General features: G+C 47.5%; 1 protein-coding gene across 1 annotated transcript in view; it reads left to right on the top strand.

The window, feature by feature from the left end:
• Window positions 1-25,115, top strand: part of LOC147093443 (NACHT, LRR and PYD domains-containing protein 3-like) — a 43,079-nt gene that overhangs the window by 5,353 nt on the left and 12,611 nt on the right. Inside the window, exons 3-4 of the mRNA XM_085974213.1 lie at window positions 22,160-22,331; window positions 22,431-22,496. Coding sequence (XP_085830339.1) covers window positions 22,160-22,331; window positions 22,431-22,496 — 238 coding nt within the window. The remainder of the gene's footprint in view (window positions 1-22,159; window positions 22,332-22,430; window positions 22,497-25,115) is intronic.

Genomic DNA, 25,115 nt, shown 5'->3' with positions numbered 1-25,115 from the left:
ACCTCCTGCTCACTGCCCATTACCGTTAATATCGCACCTAGTCTAATCCCAACCTCCTGCTCACTGCCCATTACTGTTAATATCCCACCTAGTCTAATCCCAACCTCCTGCTCACTGCCCATTACCGTTAATATCCCACCTGGTCTAATCCCAACCTCCTGCTCACTGCCCATTACCGTTAATATCCCAACTAGTCTAATCCCAACCTCCTGCTCACTGCCCATTACCGTTAATATCCCACCTAGTCTAATCCCAACCTCCTGCTCACTGCCCATCACTGTTAATATCCCACCTAGTCTAATCCCAACCTCCTGCTCACTGCCCATTACCGTTAATATCCCACCTAGTCTAATCCCAACCTCCTGCTCACTGCCCATCACTGTTAATATCCCACCTAGTCTAATCCCATCCTCCTGCTCACTGCCCATTACTGTTAATATCCCACCTAGTCTAATCCCAACCTCCTGCTCACTGCCCATTACTGTTAATATCCCACCTAGTCTAATCCCAACCTCCTGCTCACTTCCCATCACTGTTAATATCCCACCTAGTCTAATCCCAACCTCCTGCTCACTGCCCATTACCGTTAATATCGCACCTAGTCTAATCCCAACCTCCTGCTCACTGCCCATTACTGTTAATATCCCACCTAGTCTAATCCCAACCTCCTGCTCACTGCCCATTACTGTTAATATCCCACCTAGTCTAATCCTAACCTCCTGCTCACTGCCCATTACTGTTAATACCTCACCTACTCTAATCCCAACCTCCTGCTCACTGCCCATCACTGTTAATATCCCACCTAGTCTAATCCCAACCTCCTGCTCACTGCCCATTACCGTTAATATCCCACCTAGTCTAATCCCAACCTCCTGCTCACTGCCCATCACTGTTAATATCCCACCTAGTCTAATCCCATCCTCCTGCTCACTGCCCATTACTGTTAATATCCCACCTAGTCTAATCCCAACCTCCTGCTCACTGCCCATTACTGTTAATATCCCACCTAGTCTAATCCCAACCTCCTGCTCACTTCCCATCACTGTTAATATCCCACCTAGTCTAATCCCAACCTCCTGCTCACTGCCCATTACCGTTAATATCCCACCTAGTCTAATCCCAACCTCCTGCTCACTGCCCATCACTGTTAATATCCCACCTAGTCTAATCCCATCCTCCTGCTCACTGCCCATTACTGTTAATATCCCACCTAGTCTAATCCCAACCTCCTGCTCACTGCCCATTACTGTTAATATCCCACCTAGTCTAATCCCAACCTCCTGCTCACTTCCCATCACTGTTAATATCCCACCTAGTCTAATCCCAACCTCCTGCTCACTGCCCATTACCGTTAATATCGCACCTAGTCTAATCCCAACCTCCTGCTCACTGCCCATTACTGTTAATATCCCACCTAGTCTAATCCCAACCTCCTGCTCACTGCCCATTACTGTTAATATCCCACCTAGTCTAATCCCAACCTCCTGCTCACTGCCCATTACTGTTAATATCCCACCTAGTCTAATCCCAACCTCCTGCTCACTTCCCATCACTGTTAATATCCCACCTAGTCTAATCCCAACCTCCTGCTCACTGCCCATTACCGTTAATATCGCACCTAGTCTAATCCCAACCTCCTGCTCACTACCCATTACTGTTAATATCCCACCTAGTCTAATCCCAACCTCCTGCTCACTGCCCATTACTGGTAATATCCCACCTAGTCTAATCCCAACCTCCTGCTCACTGCCCATTATCGTTAATATCCCACCTAGTCTAATCCCAACCTCCTGCTCACTGCCCATTACTGTTAATATCCCTCCTAGTCTAATCCCAACCTCCTGCTCACTGCCCATTACCCTTAATATCCCACCTAGCCTAATCCCAACCTCCTGCTCACTGCCCATTACCCTTAATATCCCACCTAGTCTAATCCCAACCTCCTGCTCACTGCCCATTACTGTTAATATCCCACCTAGTCTAATCCCAACCTTCTGCTCACTACCCATTTCTGTTAATATCCCACCTAGTCTAATCCCAACCTCCTGCTCACTACCCATTTCTGTTAATATCCCACCTAGTCTAATCCCAACCTCCTGCTCACTGCCCATTACCATTAATATCCCACCTACTCTAATCCCAACCTCCTGCTCACTGCCCATTACTGTTAATATCCCACCTAGTCTAATCCCAACCTCCTGCTCACTGCCCATTACTGTTAATATCCCACCTAGTCTAATCCCAACCTCCTGCTCACTGCCCATTACTGTTAATATCCCACCTAGTCTAATCCCAACCTCCTGCTCACTACCCATTACTGTTAATATCCCACCTAGTCTAATCCCAACCTCCTGCTCACTGCCCATTACTGTTAATATCCCTCCTAGTCTAATCCCAACCTCCTGCTCACTGCCCATTACCCTTAATATCCCACCTAGTCTAATCCCAACCTCCTGCTCACTACCCATTACTGTTAATATCCCACCTAGTCTCATCCCAACCTCCTGCTCACTGCCCATTACCGTTAATATCCCACCTAGTCTAATCCCAACCTCCTGCTCACTGCCCATTACTGTTAATATCCCACCTAGTCTAATCCCAATCTCCTGCTCACTGCCCATTACTGTTAATATCCCACCTAGTCTAATCCCAACCTCCTCACTGCCCATTACCGTTAATATCCCACCTAGTCTAATCCCAATCTCCTGCTCACTGCCCATTACCGTTAATATCCCACCTAGTCTAATCCCAACCTCCTGCTCACTGCCCATTACTGTTAATATCCCACCTAGTCTAATCCCAATCTCCTGCTCACTGCCCATTACTGTTAATATCCCACCTAGTCTAATCCCAACCTCCTCACTGCCCATTACCTTTAATATCCCACCTAGTCTAATCCCAACTTCCTGCTCACTGCCCATTACTGTTAATATCCCACCTAGTCTAATCACAACCTCCTGTTCACTGCCCATTACTGTTATTATCTCACCTTGTCTAATCCCAACCTCCTGCTCACTGCCCATTACTGTTAATATCCCACCTAGTCTAATCCCAACCTCCTGCTCACTGCCCATTACTGTTAATATCCCACCTAGTCTAATCACAACCTCCTGCTCACTGCCCATTACTGTTAATATCCCACCTAGTCTAATCCCAACCTCCTGCTCACTGCCCATTACTGCTAATATCCCACCTAGTCTAATCCCAACCTCCTGCTCACTGCCCATTACCATTAATATCCCACCTAGCCTAATCCCAACCTCCTGCTCACTGCCCATTACCGTTAATATCCCAACTAGTCTAATCCCAACCTCCTGCTCACTGCCCATTACCGTTAATATCCCACCTAGTCTAATCCCAACCTCCTGCTCACTACCCATTACTGTTAATATCCCACCTAGTCTAATCCCAACCTCCTGCTCACTACCCATTACTGTTAATATCCCACCTAGTCTAATCCCATCCTCCTGCTCACTGCCCATTACTGCTAATATCCCACCTAGTCTAATCCCAACCTCCTGCTCACTGCCCATTACTGTTAATATCCCACCTAGTCTAATCCCAACCTCCTGCTCACTTCCCATTACTGTTAATATCCCACCTTGTCTAATCCCAACCTCCTGCTCACTGCCCATTACCGTTAATATCGCACCTAGTCTAATCCCAACCTCCTGCTCACTACCCATTACTGTTAATATCCCACCTAGTCTAATCCCAACCTCCTGCTCACTGCCCATTACTGTTAATATCCCACCTAGTCTAATCCCAACCTCCTGCTCACTGCCCATTACTGGTAATATCCCACCTAGTCTAATCCCAACCTCCTGCTCACTGCCCATTACCGTTAATATCCCACCTAGTCTAATCCCAACCTCCTGCTCACTGCCCATTACCGTTAATATCCCACCTAGTCTAATCCCAACCTCCTGCTCACTGCCCATTACTGTTAATATCCCACCTAGTCTAATCCCAACCTCCTGCTCACTACCCATTACTGTTAATATCCCACCTAGTCTAATCCCAACCGCCTGCTCACTGCCCATTACTGTTAATATCCCTCCTAGTCTAATCCCAACCTCCTGCTCACTGCCCATTACCCTTAATATCCCACCTAGTCTAATCCCAACCTCCTGCTCACTACCCATTACTGTTAATATCCCACCTAGTCTAATCCCAACCTCCTGCTCACTGCCCATTACCGTTAATATCCCACCTAGTCTAATCCCAACTTCCTGCTCACTGCCCATTACTGTTATTATCTCACCTAGTGTAATCCCAACCTCCTGCTCACTGCCCATTACTGTTAATATCGCACCTAGTCTAATCCCAACCTCCTGCTCACTGCCCATTACCGTTAATATCCCACCTAGTCTAATCCCAACTTCCTGCTCACTGCCCATTACTGTTATTATCTCACCTAGTCTAATCCCAACCTCCTGCTCACTGCCCATTACCGTTAATATCGCACCTAGTCTAATCCCAACCTCCTGCTCACTGCCCATTACTGTTAATATCCCACCTAGTCTAATCCCAACCTCCTGCTCACTGCCCATTACCGTTAATATCCCACCTGGTCTAATCCCAACCTCCTGCTCACTGCCCATTACCGTTAATATCCCAACTAGTCTAATCCCAACCTCCTGCTCACTGCCCATTACCGTTAATATCCCACCTAGTCTAATCCCAACCTCCTGCTCACTGCCCATCACTGTTAATATCCCACCTAGTCTAATCCCAACCTCCTGCTCACTGCCCATTACCGTTAATATCCCACCTAGTCTAATCCCAACCTCCTGCTCACTGCCCATCACTGTTAATATCCCACCTAGTCTAATCCCATCCTCCTGCTCACTGCCCATTACTGTTAATATCCCACCTAGTCTAATCCCAACCTCCTGCTCACTGCCCATTACTGTTAATATCCCACCTAGTCTAATCCCAACCTCCTGCTCACTTCCCATCACTGTTAATATCCCACCTAGTCTAATCCCAACCTCCTGCTCACTGCCCATTACCGTTAATATCGCACCTAGTCTAATCCCAACCTCCTGCTCACTGCCCATTACTGTTAATATCCCACCTAGTCTAATCCCAACCTCCTGCTCACTGCCCATTACTGTTAATATCCCACCTAGTCTAATCCCAACCTCCTGCTCACTGCCCATTACTGTTAATATCCCACCTAGTCTAATCCCAACCTCCTGCTCACTTCCCATCACTGTTAATATCCCACCTAGTCTAATCCCAACCTCCTGCTCACTGCCCATTACCGTTAATATCGCACCTAGTCTAATCCCAACCTCCTGCTCACTACCCATTACTGTTAATATCCCACCTAGTCTAATCCCAACCTCCTGCTCACTGCCCATTACTGGTAATATCCCACCTAGTCTAATCCCAACCTCCTGCTCACTGCCCATTATCGTTAATATCCCACCTAGTCTAATCCCAACCTCCTGCTCACTGCCCATTACTGTTAATATCCCTCCTAGTCTAATCCCAACCTCCTGCTCACTGCCCATTACCCTTAATATCCCACCTAGCCTAATCCCAACCTCCTGCTCACTGCCCATTACCCTTAATATCCCACCTAGTCTAATCCCAACCTCCTGCTCACTGCCCATTACTGTTAATATCCCACCTAGTCTAATCCCAACCTTCTGCTCACTACCCATTTCTGTTAATATCCCACCTAGTCTAATCCCAACCTCCTGCTCACTACCCATTTCTGTTAATATCCCACCTAGTCTAATCCCAACCTCCTGCTCACTGCCCATTACCGTTAATATCCCACCTACTCTAATCCCAACCTCCTGCTCACTGCCCATTACTGTTAATATCCCACCTAGTCTAATCCCAACCTCCTGCTCACTGCCCATTACTGTTAATATCCCACCTAGTCTAATCCCAACCTCCTGCTCACTGCCCATTACTGTTAATATCCCACCTAGTCTAATCCCAACCTCCTGCTCACTACCCATTACTGTTAATATCCCACCTAGTCTAATCCCAACCTCCTGCTCACTGCCCATTACTGTTAATATCCCTCCTAGTCTAATCCCAACCTCCTGCTCACTGCCCATTACCCTTAATATCCCACCTAGTCTAATCCCAACCTCCTGCTCACTACCCATTACTGTTAATATCCCACCTAGTCTCATCCCAACCTCCTGCTCACTGCCCATTACCGTTAATATCCCACCTAGTCTAATCCCAACCTCCTGCTCACTGCCCATTACTGTTAATATCCCACCTAGTCTAATCCCAATCTCCTGCTCACTGCCCATTACTGTTAATATCCCACCTAGTCTAATCCCAACCTCCTCACTGCCCATTACCGTTAATATCCCACCTAGTCTAATCCCAATCTCCTGCTCACTGCCCATTACCGTTAATATCCCACCTAGTCTAATCCCAACCTCCTGCTCACTGCCCATTACTGTTAATATCCCACCTAGTCTAATCCCAATCTCCTGCTCACTGCCCATTACTGTTAATATCCCACCTAGTCTAATCCCAACCTCCTCACTGCCCATTACCTTTAATATCCCACCTAGTCTAATCCCAACTTCCTGCTCACTGCCCATTACTGTTAATATCCCACCTAGTCTAATCCCAACCTCCTGCTCACTGCCCATTACTGGTAATATCCCACCTAGTCTAATCCCAACCTCCTGCTCACTGCCCATTACCGTTAATATCCCACCTAGTCTAATCCCAACCTCCTGCTCACTGCCCATTACCGTTAATATCCCACCTAGTCTAATCCCAACCTCCTGCTCACTGCCCATTACTGTTAATATCCCACCTAGTCTAATCCCAACCTCCTGCTCACTACCCATTACTGTTAATATCCCACCTAGTCTAATCCCAACCGCCTGCTCACTGCCCATTACTGTTAATATCCCTCCTAGTCTAATCCCAACCTCCTGCTCACTGCCCATTACCCTTAATATCCCACCTAGTCTAATCCCAACCTCCTGCTCACTACCCATTACTGTTAATATCCCACCTAGTCTAATCCCAACCTCCTGCTCACTGCCCATTACCGTTAATATCCCACCTAGTCTAATCCCAACTTCCTGCTCACTGCCCATTACTGTTATTATCTCACCTAGTGTAATCCCAACCTCCTGCTCACTGCCCATTACTGTTAATATCGCACCTAGTCTAATCCCAACCTCCTGCTCACTGCCCATTACCGTTAATATCCCACCTAGTCTAATCCCAACTTCCTGCTCACTGCCCATTACTGTTATTATCTCACCTAGTCTAATCCCAACCTCCTGCTCACTGCCCATTACCGTTAATATCGCACCTAGTCTAATCCCAACCTCCTGCTCACTGCCCATTACTGTTAATATCCCACCTAGTCTAATCCCAACCTCCTGCTCACTGCCCATTACCGTTAATATCCCACCTGGTCTAATCCCAACCTCCTGCTCACTGCCCATTACCGTTAATATCCCAACTAGTCTAATCCCAACCTCCTGCTCACTGCCCATTACCGTTAATATCCCACCTAGTCTAATCCCAACCTCCTGCTCACTGCCCATCACTGTTAATATCCCACCTAGTCTAATCCCAACCTCCTGCTCACTGCCCATTACCGTTAATATCCCACCTAGTCTAATCCCAACCTCCTGCTCACTGCCCATCACTGTTAATATCCCACCTAGTCTAATCCCATCCTCCTGCTCACTGCCCATTACTGTTAATATCCCACCTAGTCTAATCCCAACCTCCTGCTCACTGCCCATTACTGTTAATATCCCACCTAGTCTAATCCCAACCTCCTGCTCACTTCCCATCACTGTTAATATCCCACCTAGTCTAATCCCAACCTCCTGCTCACTGCCCATTACCGTTAATATCGCACCTAGTCTAATCCCAACCTCCTGCTCACTGCCCATTACTGTTAATATCCCACCTAGTCTAATCCCAACCTCCTGCTCACTGCCCATTACTGTTAATATCCCACCTAGTCTAATCCCAACCTCCTGCTCACTGCCCATTACTGTTAATATCCCACCTAGTCTAATCCCAACCTCCTGCTCACTTCCCATCACTGTTAATATCCCACCTAGTCTAATCCCAACCTCCTGCTCACTGCCCATTACCGTTAATATCGCACCTAGTCTAATCCCAACCTCCTGCTCACTACCCATTACTGTTAATATCCCACCTAGTCTAATCCCAACCTCCAGCTCACTGCCCATTACTGGTAATATCCCACCTAGTCTAATCCCAACCTCCTGCTCACTGCCCATTATCGTTAATATCCCACCTAGTCTAATCCCAACCTCCTGCTCACTGCCCATTACTGTTAATATCCCTCCTAGTCTAATCCCAACCTCCTGCTCACTGCCCATTACCCTTAATATCCCACCTAGCCTAATCCCAACCTCCTGCTCACTGCCCATTACCCTTAATATCCCACCTAGTCTAATCCCAACCTCCTGCTCACTGCCCATTACTGTTAATATCCCACCTAGTCTAATCCCAACCTTCTGCTCACTACCCATTTCTGTTAATATCCCACCTAGTCTAATCCCAACCTCCTGCTCACTACCCATTTCTGTTAATATCCCACCTAGTCTAATCCCAACCTCCTGCTCACTGCCCATTACCGTTAATATCCCACCTACTCTAATCCCAACCTCCTGCTCACTGCCCATTACTGTTAATATCCCACCTAGTCTAATCCCAACCTCCTGCTCACTGCCCATTACTGTTAATATCCCACCTAGTCTAATCCCAACCTCCTGCTCACTGCCCATTACTGTTAATATCCCACCTAGTCTAATCCCAACCTCCTGCTCACTACCCATTACTGTTAATATCCCACCTAGTCTAATCCCAACCTCCTGCTCACTGCCCATTACTGTTAATATCCCTCCTAGTCTAATCCCAACCTCCTGCTCACTGCCCATTACCCTTAATATCCCACCTAGTCTAATCCCAACCTCCTGCTCACTACCCATTACTGTTAATATCCCACCTAGTCTCATCCCAACCTCCTGCTCACTGCCCATTACCGTTAATATCCCACCTAGTCTAATCCCAACCTCCTGCTCACTGCCCATTACTGTTAATATCCCACCTAGTCTAATCCCAATCTCCTGCTCACTGCCCATTACTGTTAATATCCCACCTAGTCTAATCCCAACCTCCTCACTGCCCATTACCGTTAATATCCCACCTAGTCTAATCCCAATCTCCTGCTCACTGCCCATTACCGTTAATATCCCACCTAGTCTAATCCCAACCTCCTGCTCACTGCCCATTACTGTTAATATCCCACCTAGTCTAATCCCAATCTCCTGCTCACTGCCCATTACTGTTAATATCCCACCTAGTCTAATCCCAACCTCCTCACTGCCCATTACCTTTAATATCCCACCTAGTCTAATCCCAACTTCCTGCTCACTGCCCATTACTGTTAATATCCCACCTAGTCTAATCACAACCTCCTGTTCACTGCCCATTACTGTTATTATCTCACCTTGTCTAATCCCAACCTCCTGCTCACTGCCCATTACTGTTAATATCCCACCTAGTCTAATCCCAACCTCCTGCTCACTGCCCATTACTGTTAATATCCCACCTAGTCTAATCACAACCTCCTGCTCACTGCCCATTACTGTTAATATCCCACCTAGTCTAATCCCAACCTCCTGCTCACTGCCCATTACTGCTAATATCCCACCTAGTCTAATCCCAACCTCCTGCTCACTGCCCATTACCATTAATATCCCACCTAGCCTAATCCCAACCTCCTGCTCACTGCCCATTACCGTTAATATCCCAACTAGTCTAATCCCAACCTCCTGCTCACTGCCCATTACCGTTAATATCCCACCTAGTCTAATCCCAACCTCCTGCTCACTACCCATTACTGTTAATATCCCACCTAGTCTAATCCCAACCTCCTGCTCACTACCCATTACTGTTAATATCCCACCTAGTCTAATCCCATCCTCCTGCTCACTGCCCATTACTGCTAATATCCCACCTAGTCTAATCCCAACCTCCTGCTCACTGCCCATTACTGTTAATATCCCACCTAGTCTAATCCCAACCTCCTGCTCACTTCCCATTACTGTTAATATCCCACCTTGTCTAATCCCAACCTCCTGCTCACTGCCCATTACCGTTAATATCGCACCTAGTCTAATCCCAACCTCCTGCTCACTACCCATTACTGTTAATATCCCACCTAGTCTAATCCCAACCTCCTGCTCACTGCCCATTACTGTTAATATCCCACCTAGTCTAATCCCAACCTCCTGCTCACTGCCCATTACTGGTAATATCCCACCTAGTCTAATCCCAACCTCCTGCTCACTGCCCATTACCGTTAATATCCCACCTAGTCTAATCCCAACCTCCTGCTCACTACCCATTACTGTTAATATCCCACCTAGTCTAATCCCAACCTCCTGCTCACTGCCCATTACTGTTAATATCCCACCTAGTCTAGTCCCAACCTCCTGCTCACTGCCCATTACTGTTAATATCCCAACCTCCAGCTCACTGCCCATTACTGTTAATATCCCACCTAGTCTAATCCCAACCTCCTGCTCACTGCCCATTACTGCTAATATCCCACCTAGTCTAATCCCAACCTCCTGCTCACTGCCCATTACTGTTAATATCCCACCTAGTCTAATCCCAACCTCCTGCTCACTGCCCATTACTGTTAATATCCCACCTAGTCTAATCCCAACCTCCTGCTCACTACCCATTACTGTTAATATCCCACCTAGTCTAATCCCAACCTCCTGCTCACTGCCCATTACTGTTAATATCCCACCTAGTCTAATCCCAACCTCCTGTTCACTACCCATTACCGTTAATATCCCACCTAGTCTAATCCCAACCTCCTGCTCACTACCCATTACCGTTAATATCCCACCTAGTCTAATCCCAACCTCCTGCTCACTGCCCATTACTGTTAATATCCCACCTAGTCTAATCCCAACCTCCTGCTCACTGCCCATTACTGTTAATATCCCACGTAGTCTGATCCCAACCTCCTGTTCACTACCCATTACCGTTAATATCCCACCTAGTCTAATCCCAACCTCCTGCTCACTGCCCATTACCGTTAATATCCCACCAAGTCTAATCCCAACCTCCTGCTCACTGCCCATTACCGTTAATATCCCACCAAGTCTAATCCCAACCTCCTGCTCACTGCCCACTACTGTTAATATCCCACGTAGTCTGATCCCACCTCCTGTTGACCACATTAAGGTTAGTATCCCAGTCAGTCCAGGTGCAATCTTCCCTTCACTCCCCACACTCCAACATTCCTTTCTATCCACGCAGCAATAGAAAGAGATTTTAGCAAATCAATGTCCACTTGCTTCCACCATAGCTTGTGGGATTGAATTCTGCTTTCTAACCACCGCATGTGTAATTACATTTATCAACCTTCACCCCAATTCTTTGAATTAGCCTAAATATGTGCCCTCTGGGCAATCAGTGGAAATATCAGTAAATATTTATTTGATCAGAACTCCTCACTTAACCTGCTCACCTCTCGTGGAATGAGCCCAACGTTCTCAAATCGCACTCTCTAACGGTAACTCCACATCCCTGGTAACATCCCAGTGCAATTGCACGCCAGTTTTTTCCACTGCTTTTACATTCTATAAATGGAGTGTCCAAACCTGTACACAACTGGGTAAATTACCTGCCCCTGTGCTCTTGGTGTGGGACGTCACTCCCCAGGGTGAACATGAGGAAATTGAGATTTCTCAGTCTGTAATTACCTGCCCCTGTGCTCTTGGTGTGGGACGTCACTCCCCAGGGGGGAACATGAGGAAATTGAGATTTCTCAGTCTGTAATTACCTGCCCCTGTGCTCTCGGTGTGGGACGTCACTCCCCAGGAGGAACATGAGGAAATTGAGATTACTCAGTCTGTAATTACCAGCCCCTGTGCTCTTGGTGTGGGACGTCACTCCCCAGGGGGGAACATGAGGAAATTGAGATTTCTCAGTCTGTAATTACCCCCCCTGTGCTCTTGGTGTGGGACGTCACTCCCCAGGGTGAACATGAGGAAATTGAGATTACTCAGTCTGTAATTACCAGCCCCTGTGCTCTTGGTGTGTGATGTCACTCCCCAGGGTGAACATGAGGAAATTGAGATTTCTCAGTCTGTAATTACCTGCCCCTGAGCTCTTGGTGTGGGACGTCACTCCCCAGGGGGGAACATGAGGAAATTGAGATTTCTCAGTCTATGATTACCTGCCCCTGTGCTCTTGGTGTGGGACGTCACTCCCCAGGGGGAACATGAGGAAATTGAGATTTCTCAGTCTGTAATTACCAGCCCCTGTGCTCTCAGTGTGGAACGTCACTCCCCAGGGGGGAACATGAGGAAATAGAGATTTCTCAGTCTATGATTACCTGCCCCTGTGCTCTTGGTGTGGGACGTCACTCCCCAGGGGGAACATGAGGAAATTGAGATTTCTCAGTCTGTAATTACCCCCCCTGTGCTCTTGGTGTGGGACGTCACTCCCCAGGGGGAACATGAGGAAATTGAGATTTCTCAGTCTGTAATTACCCCCCCTGTGCTCTTGGTGTGGGACGTCACTCCCCAGGGGGGAACATGAGGAAATTGAGATTTCTCAGTCTGTAATTACCTGCCCCTGTGCTCTTGGTGTGGGACGTCACTCCCCAGGGGGGAACATGAGGAAATTGAGATTTCTCAGTCTGTAATTACCTGCCCCTGTGCTCTCGGTGTGGGACGTCACTCCCCAGGAGGAACATGAGGAAATTGAGATTTCTCAGTCTGTAATTACCCCCCCTGTGCTCTTGGTGTGGGACGTCACTCCCCAGGGGGGAACATGAGGAAATTGAGATTTCTCAGTCTGTAATTACCTGCCCCTGTGCTCTTGGTGTGGGACGTCACTCCCCAGGGGGGAACATGAGGAAATTGAGATTTCTCAGTCTGTAATTACCTGCCCCTGTGCTCTCAGTGTGGGACGTCACTCCCCAGGGGGGAACATGAGGAAATTGAGATTTCTCAGTCTGTAATTACCTGCCCCTGTGCTCTTGGTGTGGGACGTCACTCCCCAGGGGGAACATGAGGAAATTGAGATTTCTCAGTCTGTAATTACCTGCCCCTGTGCTCTTGTTGTGTGATGTCACTCCCCAGGGGGGAACATGAGGAAATTGAGATTACTCAGTCTGTAATTACCTGCCCCTGTGCTCTTGGTGTGGGACGTCACTCCCCAGGGGGAACATGAGGAAATTGAGATTTCACAGTCTGTAATTACCTGCCCCTGTGCTCTCGGTGTGGGACGTCACTCCCCAGGGGGAACATGAGGAAATTGAGATTTCACAGTCTGTAATTACCAGCCCCTGTGCTCTCGGTGTGGGACGTCACTCCCCAGGGGGGACATGAGGAAATTGAGATTTCTCAGTCTGTAATTACCTGCCCCTGTGCTCTCGGTGTGGGACGTCACTCCCCAGGGGGAACATGAGGAAATTGAGATTTCTCAGTCTGTAATTACCAGCCCCTGTGCTCTCGGTGTGGGACGTCACTCCCCAGGGGGGACATGAGGAAATTGAGATTACTCAGTCTGTAATTACCAGCCCCTGTGCTCTTGGTGTCGGACATCACTCCCCAGGGGGGAACATGAGGAAATTGAGATTTCTCAGTCTGTAATTACCTGCCCCTGAGCTCTTGGTGTGGGACGTCACTCCCCAGGGGGAACATGAGGAAATTGAGATTTCTCAGTCTGTAATTACCTGCCCCTGTGCTCTCGGTGTGGGACGTCACTCCCCAGGGGGAACATGAGGAAATTGAAATTACTCGGTCTGTCATTTTCCATCCGCTCACTTTAATGGTTTGGTTTCTGCACCATTTTGTTCAAGGACTGGGTGACTGGGGGATGAAATAGTGGTAGTTTCATATTTTCGCAATAGGCCAGATTTTGCGGTAGAAATAACGGTGGGGCTAGCAGCGCTCACTGTTATTAAAGTGTTAATTGGACAGTAACTTCCAGTGACCGCACATGCGGAGATAAACAGGAAAATTGGGAAGGTCCTGTCCGAGTTGCCCTGTTGCTCAGCAAGCTGCGCGAGGATGGTGTCTCGCCGAGAGACTCGCCATTGAAATGGAACGGCGTAAAATTACTGTACTTACCTGATAGATACACAGGAAACTCACCAGGAAAAGTCAGGACTTGCCTATTCCAGTGTAATTATTTGTTTAACGGCGTGATCAGCCTTAACTAATGCCAGACAACCTCTCTTGCACTGAAAATTAACATTTACACCTGTGGAGTCTCATTCCTTCAGATTTTAATTATTGTTGGAGCTGTACAAACAAAAATTCAATAATGTTGGTACCTTTTCTTTATCACTTTTTTCGTTCCCTCTGAACATAAGATAAGAAATAATAGCAGGAGCCCATTTACCCCTTCGTGTCTGCTCTGCCATTCGATGAGATCATGGCTGATCATCCACATTCAGTACCCTGTCCCTGCCTTCTCCCCATATCCCTTGATCCCTTTAGCCTTAAGAAATATATCTAACTCCTTCTTGAATATATTTAATGAATTGGCCTCAACTGCCTTCTGTGGCAGAGAATTCCACAGGTTCACCACTCTCTGGGTGAAGAAATTCCTTCTGATCTCTGTCCTAAATGGCTTACCCCTTATCTTTAGACTGTGACCCCTGGTTCTGGACTCCCTGGCCATCGGGAACATCCTTCCTGCATCTAGTCTGTCCAGTATTGTCAGAATTTTATAAGTTTCAATGAGATCCCCTCTCGTTCTTCTAAACTCCAGCGAGTATAAGCCTAATTGAACCAATCTCTCTTCATACATCATTCCTGCCATCCCAAGTATCAGTCTGGTGAATCTTCACTGCACTCCTTCCATTGCAAGAGTATCCTTCCTCAGATAAGGCGACCAAAACTGCACACAATACTCAAGGTGTGGTCTCACCAAGGCCCTGTACAAATGCTGCAAGACATTCTTGCTCCTGTACTCTAATCCTCTCCCTACGAAGGCCAACATACCACTTGCCTTCTTAAACACTGGCTGCACCTGCATGCTTACCTTCCGCGACTGGTGCACAAGGACACCCAGGTCATGTTGCACTTCCCCTTTTCTCAATCTATTGCCGTTCAGATAATCTGTCTTCCTGTTTTTGCCACCAAAGTGGATAACCTTTCATTCATCCACATTATTCTGCATTTGCCATGCATCTGCCCAATCACCCAACCTGTCCAAATCGTAATGGATCATCTCTGCATCTTCCTCACAGCACATACGCCCACCCAGCTTTGTGTCATCTGCAAACTTGGAGATATTACATCTAGTTCCCTCGTCCAGATCATTAGCATATATTGTGAATAGCTGGGGTCCTAGGACCGATCCCTGTGGTACCCCACTAGTCACTGCCTGCCACTCGGAAAAAGACCCGTTTATTCCAACACTTTGTTCCTGTCTGTCAACCAGTTCTCTATACAAGTCAGTACCTTACCCCCAATCCCAAGTGCCTTAACTTTGCACACTAATCTCTTATGCGGGACCTTATCGAAAACCTTCTGAAAGTCCAAATATACCGCATCCACTGGTTCTCTCCTATCTATTCTACCAGTTACATCCTCAAAAAATTCCAGTAGATTAGTCAAGCATGATTTACTTTTTGTGAATCCATGTTGACTTTGTCCGATCCCATCACTGTTTTCTAAGTGCTCTGCTATTACATCTTTTATAATGGACTCTAGCATTTTCCCCACTACCGATGTCAGGCTTACCGGTCTATAAGTCCCCATTTTCTCTCTACCACCTTTTTTAAATAGTGGGGTTACATTAGCTACCCTCCAATCCATGGGAACTGTTCCAGAGCCTATAGAATTTTGGAAGATGACCAGCAATGCATCTACTATTTCTAGGGCCACTTCCTTAAGTACCCTAGGATGTAGATTTATCAGCCTTCAATCCCATCAATTTCCCTAACACCATTTCCCTACAAATGCTGATTTAATTCAATTCCTCCCTCTCAGTAGACCCTATGTTCCCTGACATATCGGAGTTTATTTGTGTCCTCCTTTGTGAAGACAGAACCAAAGTATGTATTTAATTGGTCCGCCATGTCTTTGTTCTCCATTATAAATTCCCCTGATTCTGACTGCAAGGGACCTACACTTGACTTCACCAATCGTTTTCTCTTCACACATCTATGGAAGCTTTTACAGTCAGTTTTTATGTTCCCTGCAAGCTTACCTTCATATTCTATCTTCCCCCTCTTAATTAATCCCTTTGTCCTCCTTTGCTGAATCCTAAACTGCTCCCAATCCTCAGGTTTGCAGCTTTTTCTGGCCAATTTATATGTCCTCTCCTTGGATCTTATGCTATCCCTAATTTCCCTTGTTAGCCACGGTTGAGTCACCTTTTTTGTTTTATTTTTATGCCAAAAAGGGATGAACAAATTCTGTAGTTCATCCATGTGATCTTTAAATGTTTGCCATTGCCTATCCACCATCAACCCTTTGAGTAACATTCCCCAATCCATCCTAGCCAACTGACGCCTCATACCATCGTAGTTTCCTTTATTTAAATTCAGGACCTTAGTCTCTGAGTCAACAACTTCACCCTCAATCTTAATGAAGATTTACCCTGTCAAGCCCTGTAAGAACGTTGTATGTTTCAGTGAGAAGCATTCTGAATCCAATCTTTCTTTCCCTCTCTCTCTCTCTATTTCACTTTCTGCTTGTGATTTGACATTGCATTCTATATTCTAACTAAGACTTCCTGGTTCAGACTTTGCGTAAGGATTCTTCAAGCTGATTGGTTAAGGAAACATAGTCGCTTCTCCTGTTCCCTCTGTAGAGGGTGTTTTGGCTCTAATTTACACTGACGATGAAGGAACGGCGATATCTGTTCAAGTCAGGATCGTCTGTTACTTGAAGTGGAACTTGGAGGTGGCGGTGTTTCCATGCGGATGCTGCTCTTGTCCTTCTAGGTGGCAGAGGGCGTGGGTTTGAGAGGTGCTGTCAAAGAAGCCTTGGTGAACTGCTGCAGTTCTTTCTGTAAATAGCACACACTGCAGTGATGGTGCACCGTAGGTGGAGGGATTGGATGTTTAAGGTGGTGGGTGGGCTGCTGATGAAGCGTATTTCTCTGTCCTGGATTGCGTGGAGCTTCTTCAGTGTTGTTGCAGCAGCACCTATCCAGGCAAGTGGCGAGTTTTCCATCACACGCCGCAGTTGTACCTATAGGTGCAGGAGAGGCTCCTGGGTGGCCGGGAGTTGAGCCACTCGCCACAGAATACCCAGCCTCTTACCTGCTCTAGCAGCCACGAGTTTTTTGTGGCTAGTAAATGGTAGGGATTTGACGATGGCAATGCCAGTGAATGACAAAGGGACATGGTTGGACTCTCCTGTGAGAGATGGGCATTGCCTGACACTTGTGGGGTGCGAATGTTACTTGCCACTTGTCTGCCCAAGTCTAGATTTTGTCCAGGACTTGCTGCATTCGAGCACGGGCTGCTTCATTATCTGACTAATTGAAAATGGAGCTGAACACTGCAATCATCAGAGAACATCCCCACTCTTGACTTTATGATGGAGGGAAGGTAATTGGTGAAGCAGCTGAAGTGGTTAGTCCGAAGATTCTGCCCCGAGGAACTCCTGCAGTGATGTCCTGGTGCTGAGACGATTCTCCAATAACCACACTCCATGGTGCCACACACGACGAACACTGTCCCGAGGATCTCCTGCAGTGATGTCCTGGCGCTGAGATGATTCTCCTCCAATAACCACACTCCATGGTGCCACACACGACGAACACTGTCCCGAGGATCTCCTGCAGTGATGTCCTGGTGCTGAGACGATTCTCCTCCAATAACCACACTCCATGGTGCCACACACGTCGAACACTGTCCCGAGGATCTCCTGCAGTGATGTCCTGGTGCTGAGACGATTCTCCAATAACCACACTCCATGGTGTCACACACGTCGAACACTGTCCCGAGGATCTCCTGCAGTGATGTCCTGGTGCTGAGACGAGTCTCCTCCAATAACCACACTCCATGGTGTCACACACGTCGAACACTGTCCCGAGGATCTCCTGCAGTGATGTCCTGGTGCTGAGACGATTCTCCTCCAATAACCACACTCCATGGTGCCACACACGCCGAACACTGTCCCGAGGATCTCCTGCAGTGATGTCCTGGTGCTGAGATGATTCTCCTCCAATAACCACACTCCATGGTGCCACACATGTCGAACACTGCCTTGATGTCAAGCACAGTCACTGTCACCTCACAGCTGGAATTCAGTTCTTTAGTCCTTTGTTTGGAGTCGATTGGTCCTGGTGGAACTCAAATTGAGCCTCGGTGAGCAGCTTATTTGTGACGAAGTGCTGCTTGATAGCAGTGTTTATAACTCCTTCCAACACTTTGATGATGATTGCGAGCAGGCTGATAGGGCGGTAATTGATCGGGTTGGATTTGACCTGCTCTTTGTGGACAGGACATACCTGGACAATTCTCGACATTGTCAGGCAGATTCCAGTGATGTGGATATACTGGAACAACTTCACTAGATGTGCGGTTAGTTCCAAAGCACAGATCTTCAACACCACAGCCAGAATATTGACGGGACCTTTAGCATTTGCTGTGCCCAGTTCATTCATTTGTTTCTTGATACTGAAATGCGGGGGAACTCTGCACTAAATCTCACACCACCTGTACATTCTGGAACTTTTGTCACCTTTAGTGCTTCCTCCAAGTTGTGTTCAAAATGGAGGAGCACTGATTCATCGGCTGAGGGAGGGCGGTAGGTGGTAATCAGCAGGAGGTTTCCTTGCCCATGTTTGACCTGAAGGCATGAGATTTCCTTGGCTCTGGAGTCAATGTTAATGACACGAAGGACACTTGCATCTGAGGGTACATCACTGTGTCCCACCACTGGTGGGTCTGTCCTGTCCGATGACTGCTGATGGAGGTACCTGGGACTTTGCCTAATAACTATGATTTTAAATGTATCACTATGTCACACAGTTGCTTGACTAATGTGTGGTCCACTTCTCCCTACTTTGGCACCAGTCCCCAGGAGTTAGTGAGGAGGGATTGGCAGGGTTGACTGAGCTGGGTGTTCCTTCGCCGTGTCCGAATCCAATGCAGAAGCCGAGCGGTCCGCTTTCTTTCGGTCCGCCTTCTTTCGAGAGGCTTTCTAGGCCATTTCAGAGGCCATCACATTGGTGAAGGACTGGAGTCACGTATAGACCAGGTGTAAAGGGCATTGGGTTTTACGACAATCTTTACTAATATCAGCTTTTTGTTTTGAAATGTTTCAAATTTGAATTCAAATTCATGAAACGTCCACGGTGATATTTGGACCGTTATCTCAGGATTACCCATCCAGTAACATAACCAACAGGCTATCGTTCTCCACACCTCGCCCTCTCTATCGTTACCCGACCAGTAACATAACCAACAGGCTATCGTTCTCCACACCTCGCCCTCTCTATCATTACCCGTCCAGTAACATAACCAACAGGCTATCGTTCTCCACACCTCGCCCTCTCTATCATTACTGGTCCAGTAACATAACCAACAGTCTATCATTCTCCACACCTCGCCCTCTCTATATCATTACTCGTCCAGTAACATAACCAACAGGCTATCGTTCTCCACACCTCGCCCTCTCTATATCATTACCCGACCAGTAACATAACCAACAGGCTATCGTTCTCCACACCTCGCCCTCTCTATATCATTACCCGTCCAGTAACATAACCAACAGGCTATCGTTCTCCACACCTCGCCCTCTCTATATCATTACCCATCCAGTAACATAACCAACACGCTATCGTTCTCCACACCTCGCCCTCTCTATATCATTACCCGTCCAGTAACATAACCAACACGCTATCGTTCTCCACACCTCGCCCTCTCTATATCATTACCCGTCCAGTAACATAACCAACAGGCTATCGTTCTCCACACCTCGCCCTCTCTATATCATTACCCATCCTGTAACATAACCAACAGGCTATCGTTCTCCACACCTCGCCCTCTCTATATCATTACTCGTCCAGTAACATAACCAACAGGCTATCGTTCTCCACACCTCGCCCTCTCTCTATATCATTACCCGTCCAGTAACATAACCAACAGGCTATCGTTCTCCACACCTCGCCCTCTCTATATCATTACCCGTCCAGTAACATAACCAACAGGCTATCGTTCTCCACACCTCACCCTCTCTATATCATTACCCAACCAGTAACATAACCAACAGGCTATCGTTCTCCACACCTCGCCCTCTCTATATCATTACCCGTCCAGTAACATAACCAACAGGCTATCGTTCTCCACACCTCGCCCTCTCTATATCATTACCCATCCAGTAACATAACCAACAGGCTATCGTTCTCCACACCTCGCCCTCTCTATCATTACCCGACCAGTAACATAACCAACAGGCTATCGTTCTCCACACCTCGCCCTCTCTATATCATTACCCGTCCAGTAACATAACCAACAGGCTATCGTTCTCCACACCTCGCCCTCTCTATATCATTACCCGTCCAGTAACATAACCAACACGCTATCGTTCTCCACACCTCGCCCTCTCTATATCATTACCCGTCCAGTAACATAACCAACACGCTATCGTTCTCCACACCTCGCCCTCTCTATATCATTACCCGTCCAGTAACATAACCAACAGGCTATCGTTCTCCACACCTCGCCCTCTCTATATCATTGCCCATCCTGTAACATAACCAACAGGCTATCGTTCTCCACACCTCGCCCTCTCTATATCATTACCCATCCAGTAACATAACCAACAGGCTATCGTTCTCCACACCTCGCCCTCTCTATATCATTACCCGACCAGTAACATAACCAACAGGCTATCGTTCTCCACACCTCGCCCTCTCTATATCATTACCCGTCCAGTAACATAACCAACAGGCTATCGTTCTCCACACCTCGCCCTCTCTATATCATTACCCATCCAGTAACATAACCAACAGGCTATCGTTCTCCACACCTCGCCCTCTCTATATCATTACCCATCCAGTAACATAACCAACAGGCTATCGTTCTCCACACCTCGCCCTCTCTATATCATTACCCGACCAGTAACATAACCAACAGGCTATCGTTCTCCATACCTCGCCCTCTCTATCATTACCTGACCAGTAACATAACCAACAGGCTATCGTTCTCCATACCTCGCCCTCTCTATATCATTACCCGTCCAGTAACATAACCAACAGTCTATCGTTCTCCATACCTCGCCCTCTCTATATCATTACTCGTCCAGTAACATAACCAACAGGCTATCGTTCTCCACACCTCGCCCTCTCTATATCATTACCCATCCAGTAACATAACCAACAGGCTGTCGTTCTCGACGTCTCATCATTTCTGTGTCCATTGTCTGATTGCACCTCTGTGAAGTACCTTTTGACGCTTTCTTTTCTGCATTAAAGGTGTTCTATAAATGTAATCTTTGATGATGAAAGTCCTGACTACACCAACCCCATTGCTGGATATCTGTTCCCGGTTACCGAGGTTTCATACCGGCAGCGGATGTGTAAAATAACGGGTGTCGGACATTTCAATTACCGGGGGGAGAAAGCGATTAGATTTTTCATTATTTTTATTGGTTGATTCTCCAGCCCTACACCAACAGTGATTGTTTCGATTAGTCAGTGTAATTTCTCAGGCAGTTTTCTAGCTGTTTCTCTCACTTCAGATTCGTTCCTTCCCTGCCACTAGAGTTCTGACTCGCTGCTTTTTTATTTCTCGGGAAATCGCAAAGTGCAGCAGCAGGAAAAACTGAGAGAAAGGAGTCTATCGTATTGTCAGTCAGTAATCTGATGTCATGTTGGACACTGAAGGACAGAGACAAATAATCACGTTAAAACTGCTCTCAGTGATTCCTCACTCTCCGAGAACTATAATTCATCAAATGTCTTTGCCATTAATGACTGAATCAAGATGTTTACAGAATATTCAGCCAATGTTCAGAATGGATCAGAACCTGGCACAGTGACTGCTTCCTGTGCTCAACAACTGGGAGATCCCATCACTGAGCAGATCCTTTCCTTCACATTCTCGGTGTTTATATTTCACTCAGCTCCTCAATATATTCATTACTGTTCTTTACAGGAAGTCACTGAGCTTGCGGAGAAGGGAAACCGGGCAGACAGTTCCAAACTTCTCCTAACTCTGGTGATGGAGAAAGGCTCTCGGGCCCGAAGGGTGATGTGGGAATCCTTTGTGAAAGTGCGCCATGGGGTACCAAAGCTGGACAAAATACTGAAAGAAATACAGGAACTTGGTACGGTAAAATCACACTGAATTCAATTTCACATTCAAACAGGATTTTACTATAATATCACACACATCTGATTTCATGAACGCTAATTGATTTAAACAGGTTCTGATCCATTTGATTACATGAACATCGCACGAGGTTTATCCGAAGTACCCAGTCACCTGAGAGGTTAGTGATGAAATGGAGATTTCAAACCGTTTATTTCACTATAGAATCCAAATATTTGACAGGAGCTGATTTGTTTAAATGTTGTCAGAACCTGTGAATGAGAAGGTCCAAGGCTCAGGGAATAGGATTGAACATTATTTGGATTCGTGATTAATCCACAAAAGTTCTGCATAGATTCAATTTACAAATAAAGCCGATTTTTGAATTATTGGTAAATTTGCAGGTCTTGTATGCTGCAGTTAATCCAACTGCACATTGCCTACACCTGGCAGGATCCTGATACACTGTGAAACCCCATACACACCTGGCAGGATCCTGATACAATGTGAAACCCCATACACACCTGGCAGGATCCTGATACACTGTGAAACCCCATACACACCTGGCAGGATTCTGATACTCTGTGAAACCCCATACACACCTGGCAGGATTCTGATACTCTGTGAAACCCCATACACACCTGGCAGGATCCTGATACACTGTGAAACCCCATACACACCTGGCAGGATCCTGATACAATGTGAAACCCCATACACACCTGGCAGGATCCTGATACACTGTGAAACCCCATACACACCTGGCAGGATTCTGATACTCTGTGAAACCCCATACACACCTGGCAGGATCCTGATACACGGTGAAACCCCATACACACCTGGCAGGATCCTGATACACTGTGAAACCCCATACACACCTGGCAGGATCCTGATACACTGTGAAACCCCATACACACCTGGCAGGATTCTGATACTCTGTGAAACCCCATACACACCTGGCAGGATCCTGATACACTGTGAAACCCCATACACACCTGGCAGGATCCTGATACACTGTGAAACCCCATACACACCTGGCAGGATCCTGATACACTGTGAAACCCCATACACACCTGGCAGGATCCTGATACACTGTGAAACCCCATACACACCTGGCAGGATCCTGATACACTCTGAAACCCCACACACACCTGGCAGGATCCCGATACACTGTGAAGCCCCATACACACCTGGCAGGATCCCGATACACTGTGAAGCCCCATACACACCTGGCAGGATCCTGATACACTGTGAAACCCCATACACACCTGGCAGGATCCTGATACACTGTGAAACCCTATACACACCTGGCAGGATCCTGATACACTGTGAAACCCCATACACACCTGGCAGGATCCCGATACACTGTGAAACCCCATACACACCTGGCAGGATCCTGATACACTGTGAAGCCCCATACACACCTGGCAGGATCCCGATACACTGTGAAACCCCATACACACCTGGCAGGATCCTGATACACTGTGAAGCCCCATACACACCTGGCAGGATCCTGATACACTGTGAAACCCCATACACACCTGGCAGGATCCTGATACACTGTGAAACCCCATACACACCTGGCAGGATCCTGATACACTGTGAAACCCCATACACACCTGGCAGGATCCTGATACACTGTGAAACCCCATACACACCTGGCAGGATCCTGATACACGGTGAAACCCCATACACACCTGGCAGGATCCTGATACACTGTGAAACCCCATACACACCTGGCAGGATCCTGATACACTGTGAAACCCCATACACACCTGGCAGGATCCCGATACACTGTGAAACCCCACACACACCTGGCAGGATCCCGATACACTGTGAAACCCCACACACACCTGGCAGGATCCTGATACACTGCGAAACCCCATACACACCTGGCAGGATCCTGATACACTGTGAAACCCCACACACACCTGGCAGGATCCTGATACACTGCGAAACCCCATACACACCTGGCAGGATCCTGATACACTGTGAAACCCCACACACACCTGGCAGGATCCCGATACACTGTGAAGCCCCATACACACCTGGCAGGATCCTGATACACTGTGAAACCCCATACACACCTGGCAGGATCCTGATACACGGTGAAACCCCATACACACCTGGCAGGATCCTGATACACTGTGAAACCCCATACACACCTGGCAGGATCCTGATACACGGTGAAACCCCATACACACCTGGCAGGATCCTGATACACTGTGAAACCCCATACACACCTGGCAGGATCCTGATACACTGTGAAACCCCACACACACCTGGCAGGATCCTGATACACTGCAAAACCCCATACACACCTGGCAGGATCCTGATACACGGTGAAACCCCATACACACCTGGCAGGATCCTGATACACTGTGAAACCCCACACACACCTGGCAGGATCCCGATACACGGTGAAACCCCATACACACCTGGCAGGATCCTGATACACTGTGAAACCCCATACACACCTGGCAGGATCCTGATACACCGTGAAACCCCACACACACCTGGCCAGATCATTATACCGTGTGAAACCCCATACACACCTGGCAGGATCCTGATACACGGTGAAACCCCATACACACCTGGCAGGATCCCGATACACGGTGAAACCCCATACACACCTGGCAGGATCCTGATACACTGTGAAACCCCATACACACCTGGCAGGATCCTGATACACTCTGAAGCCCCATACACACCTGGCAGGATCCTGATACACGGTGAAACCCCATACACACCTGGCAGGATCCCGATACACGGTGAAACCCCATACACACCTGGCAGGATCCTG

Source organism: Somniosus microcephalus, unplaced genomic scaffold (assembly GCF_052327205.1).
Source record: "Somniosus microcephalus isolate GS21.2 unplaced genomic scaffold, FLI_Smic_1.0 unresolved_chr1, whole genome shotgun sequence".
NCBI classification, from domain to species: domain Eukaryota; kingdom Metazoa; phylum Chordata; class Chondrichthyes; order Squaliformes; family Somniosidae; genus Somniosus; species Somniosus microcephalus.
The sequence above is the reverse complement of the archived record's forward strand: the minus strand, read 5'-3'. Positions and strand labels throughout refer to the sequence as shown.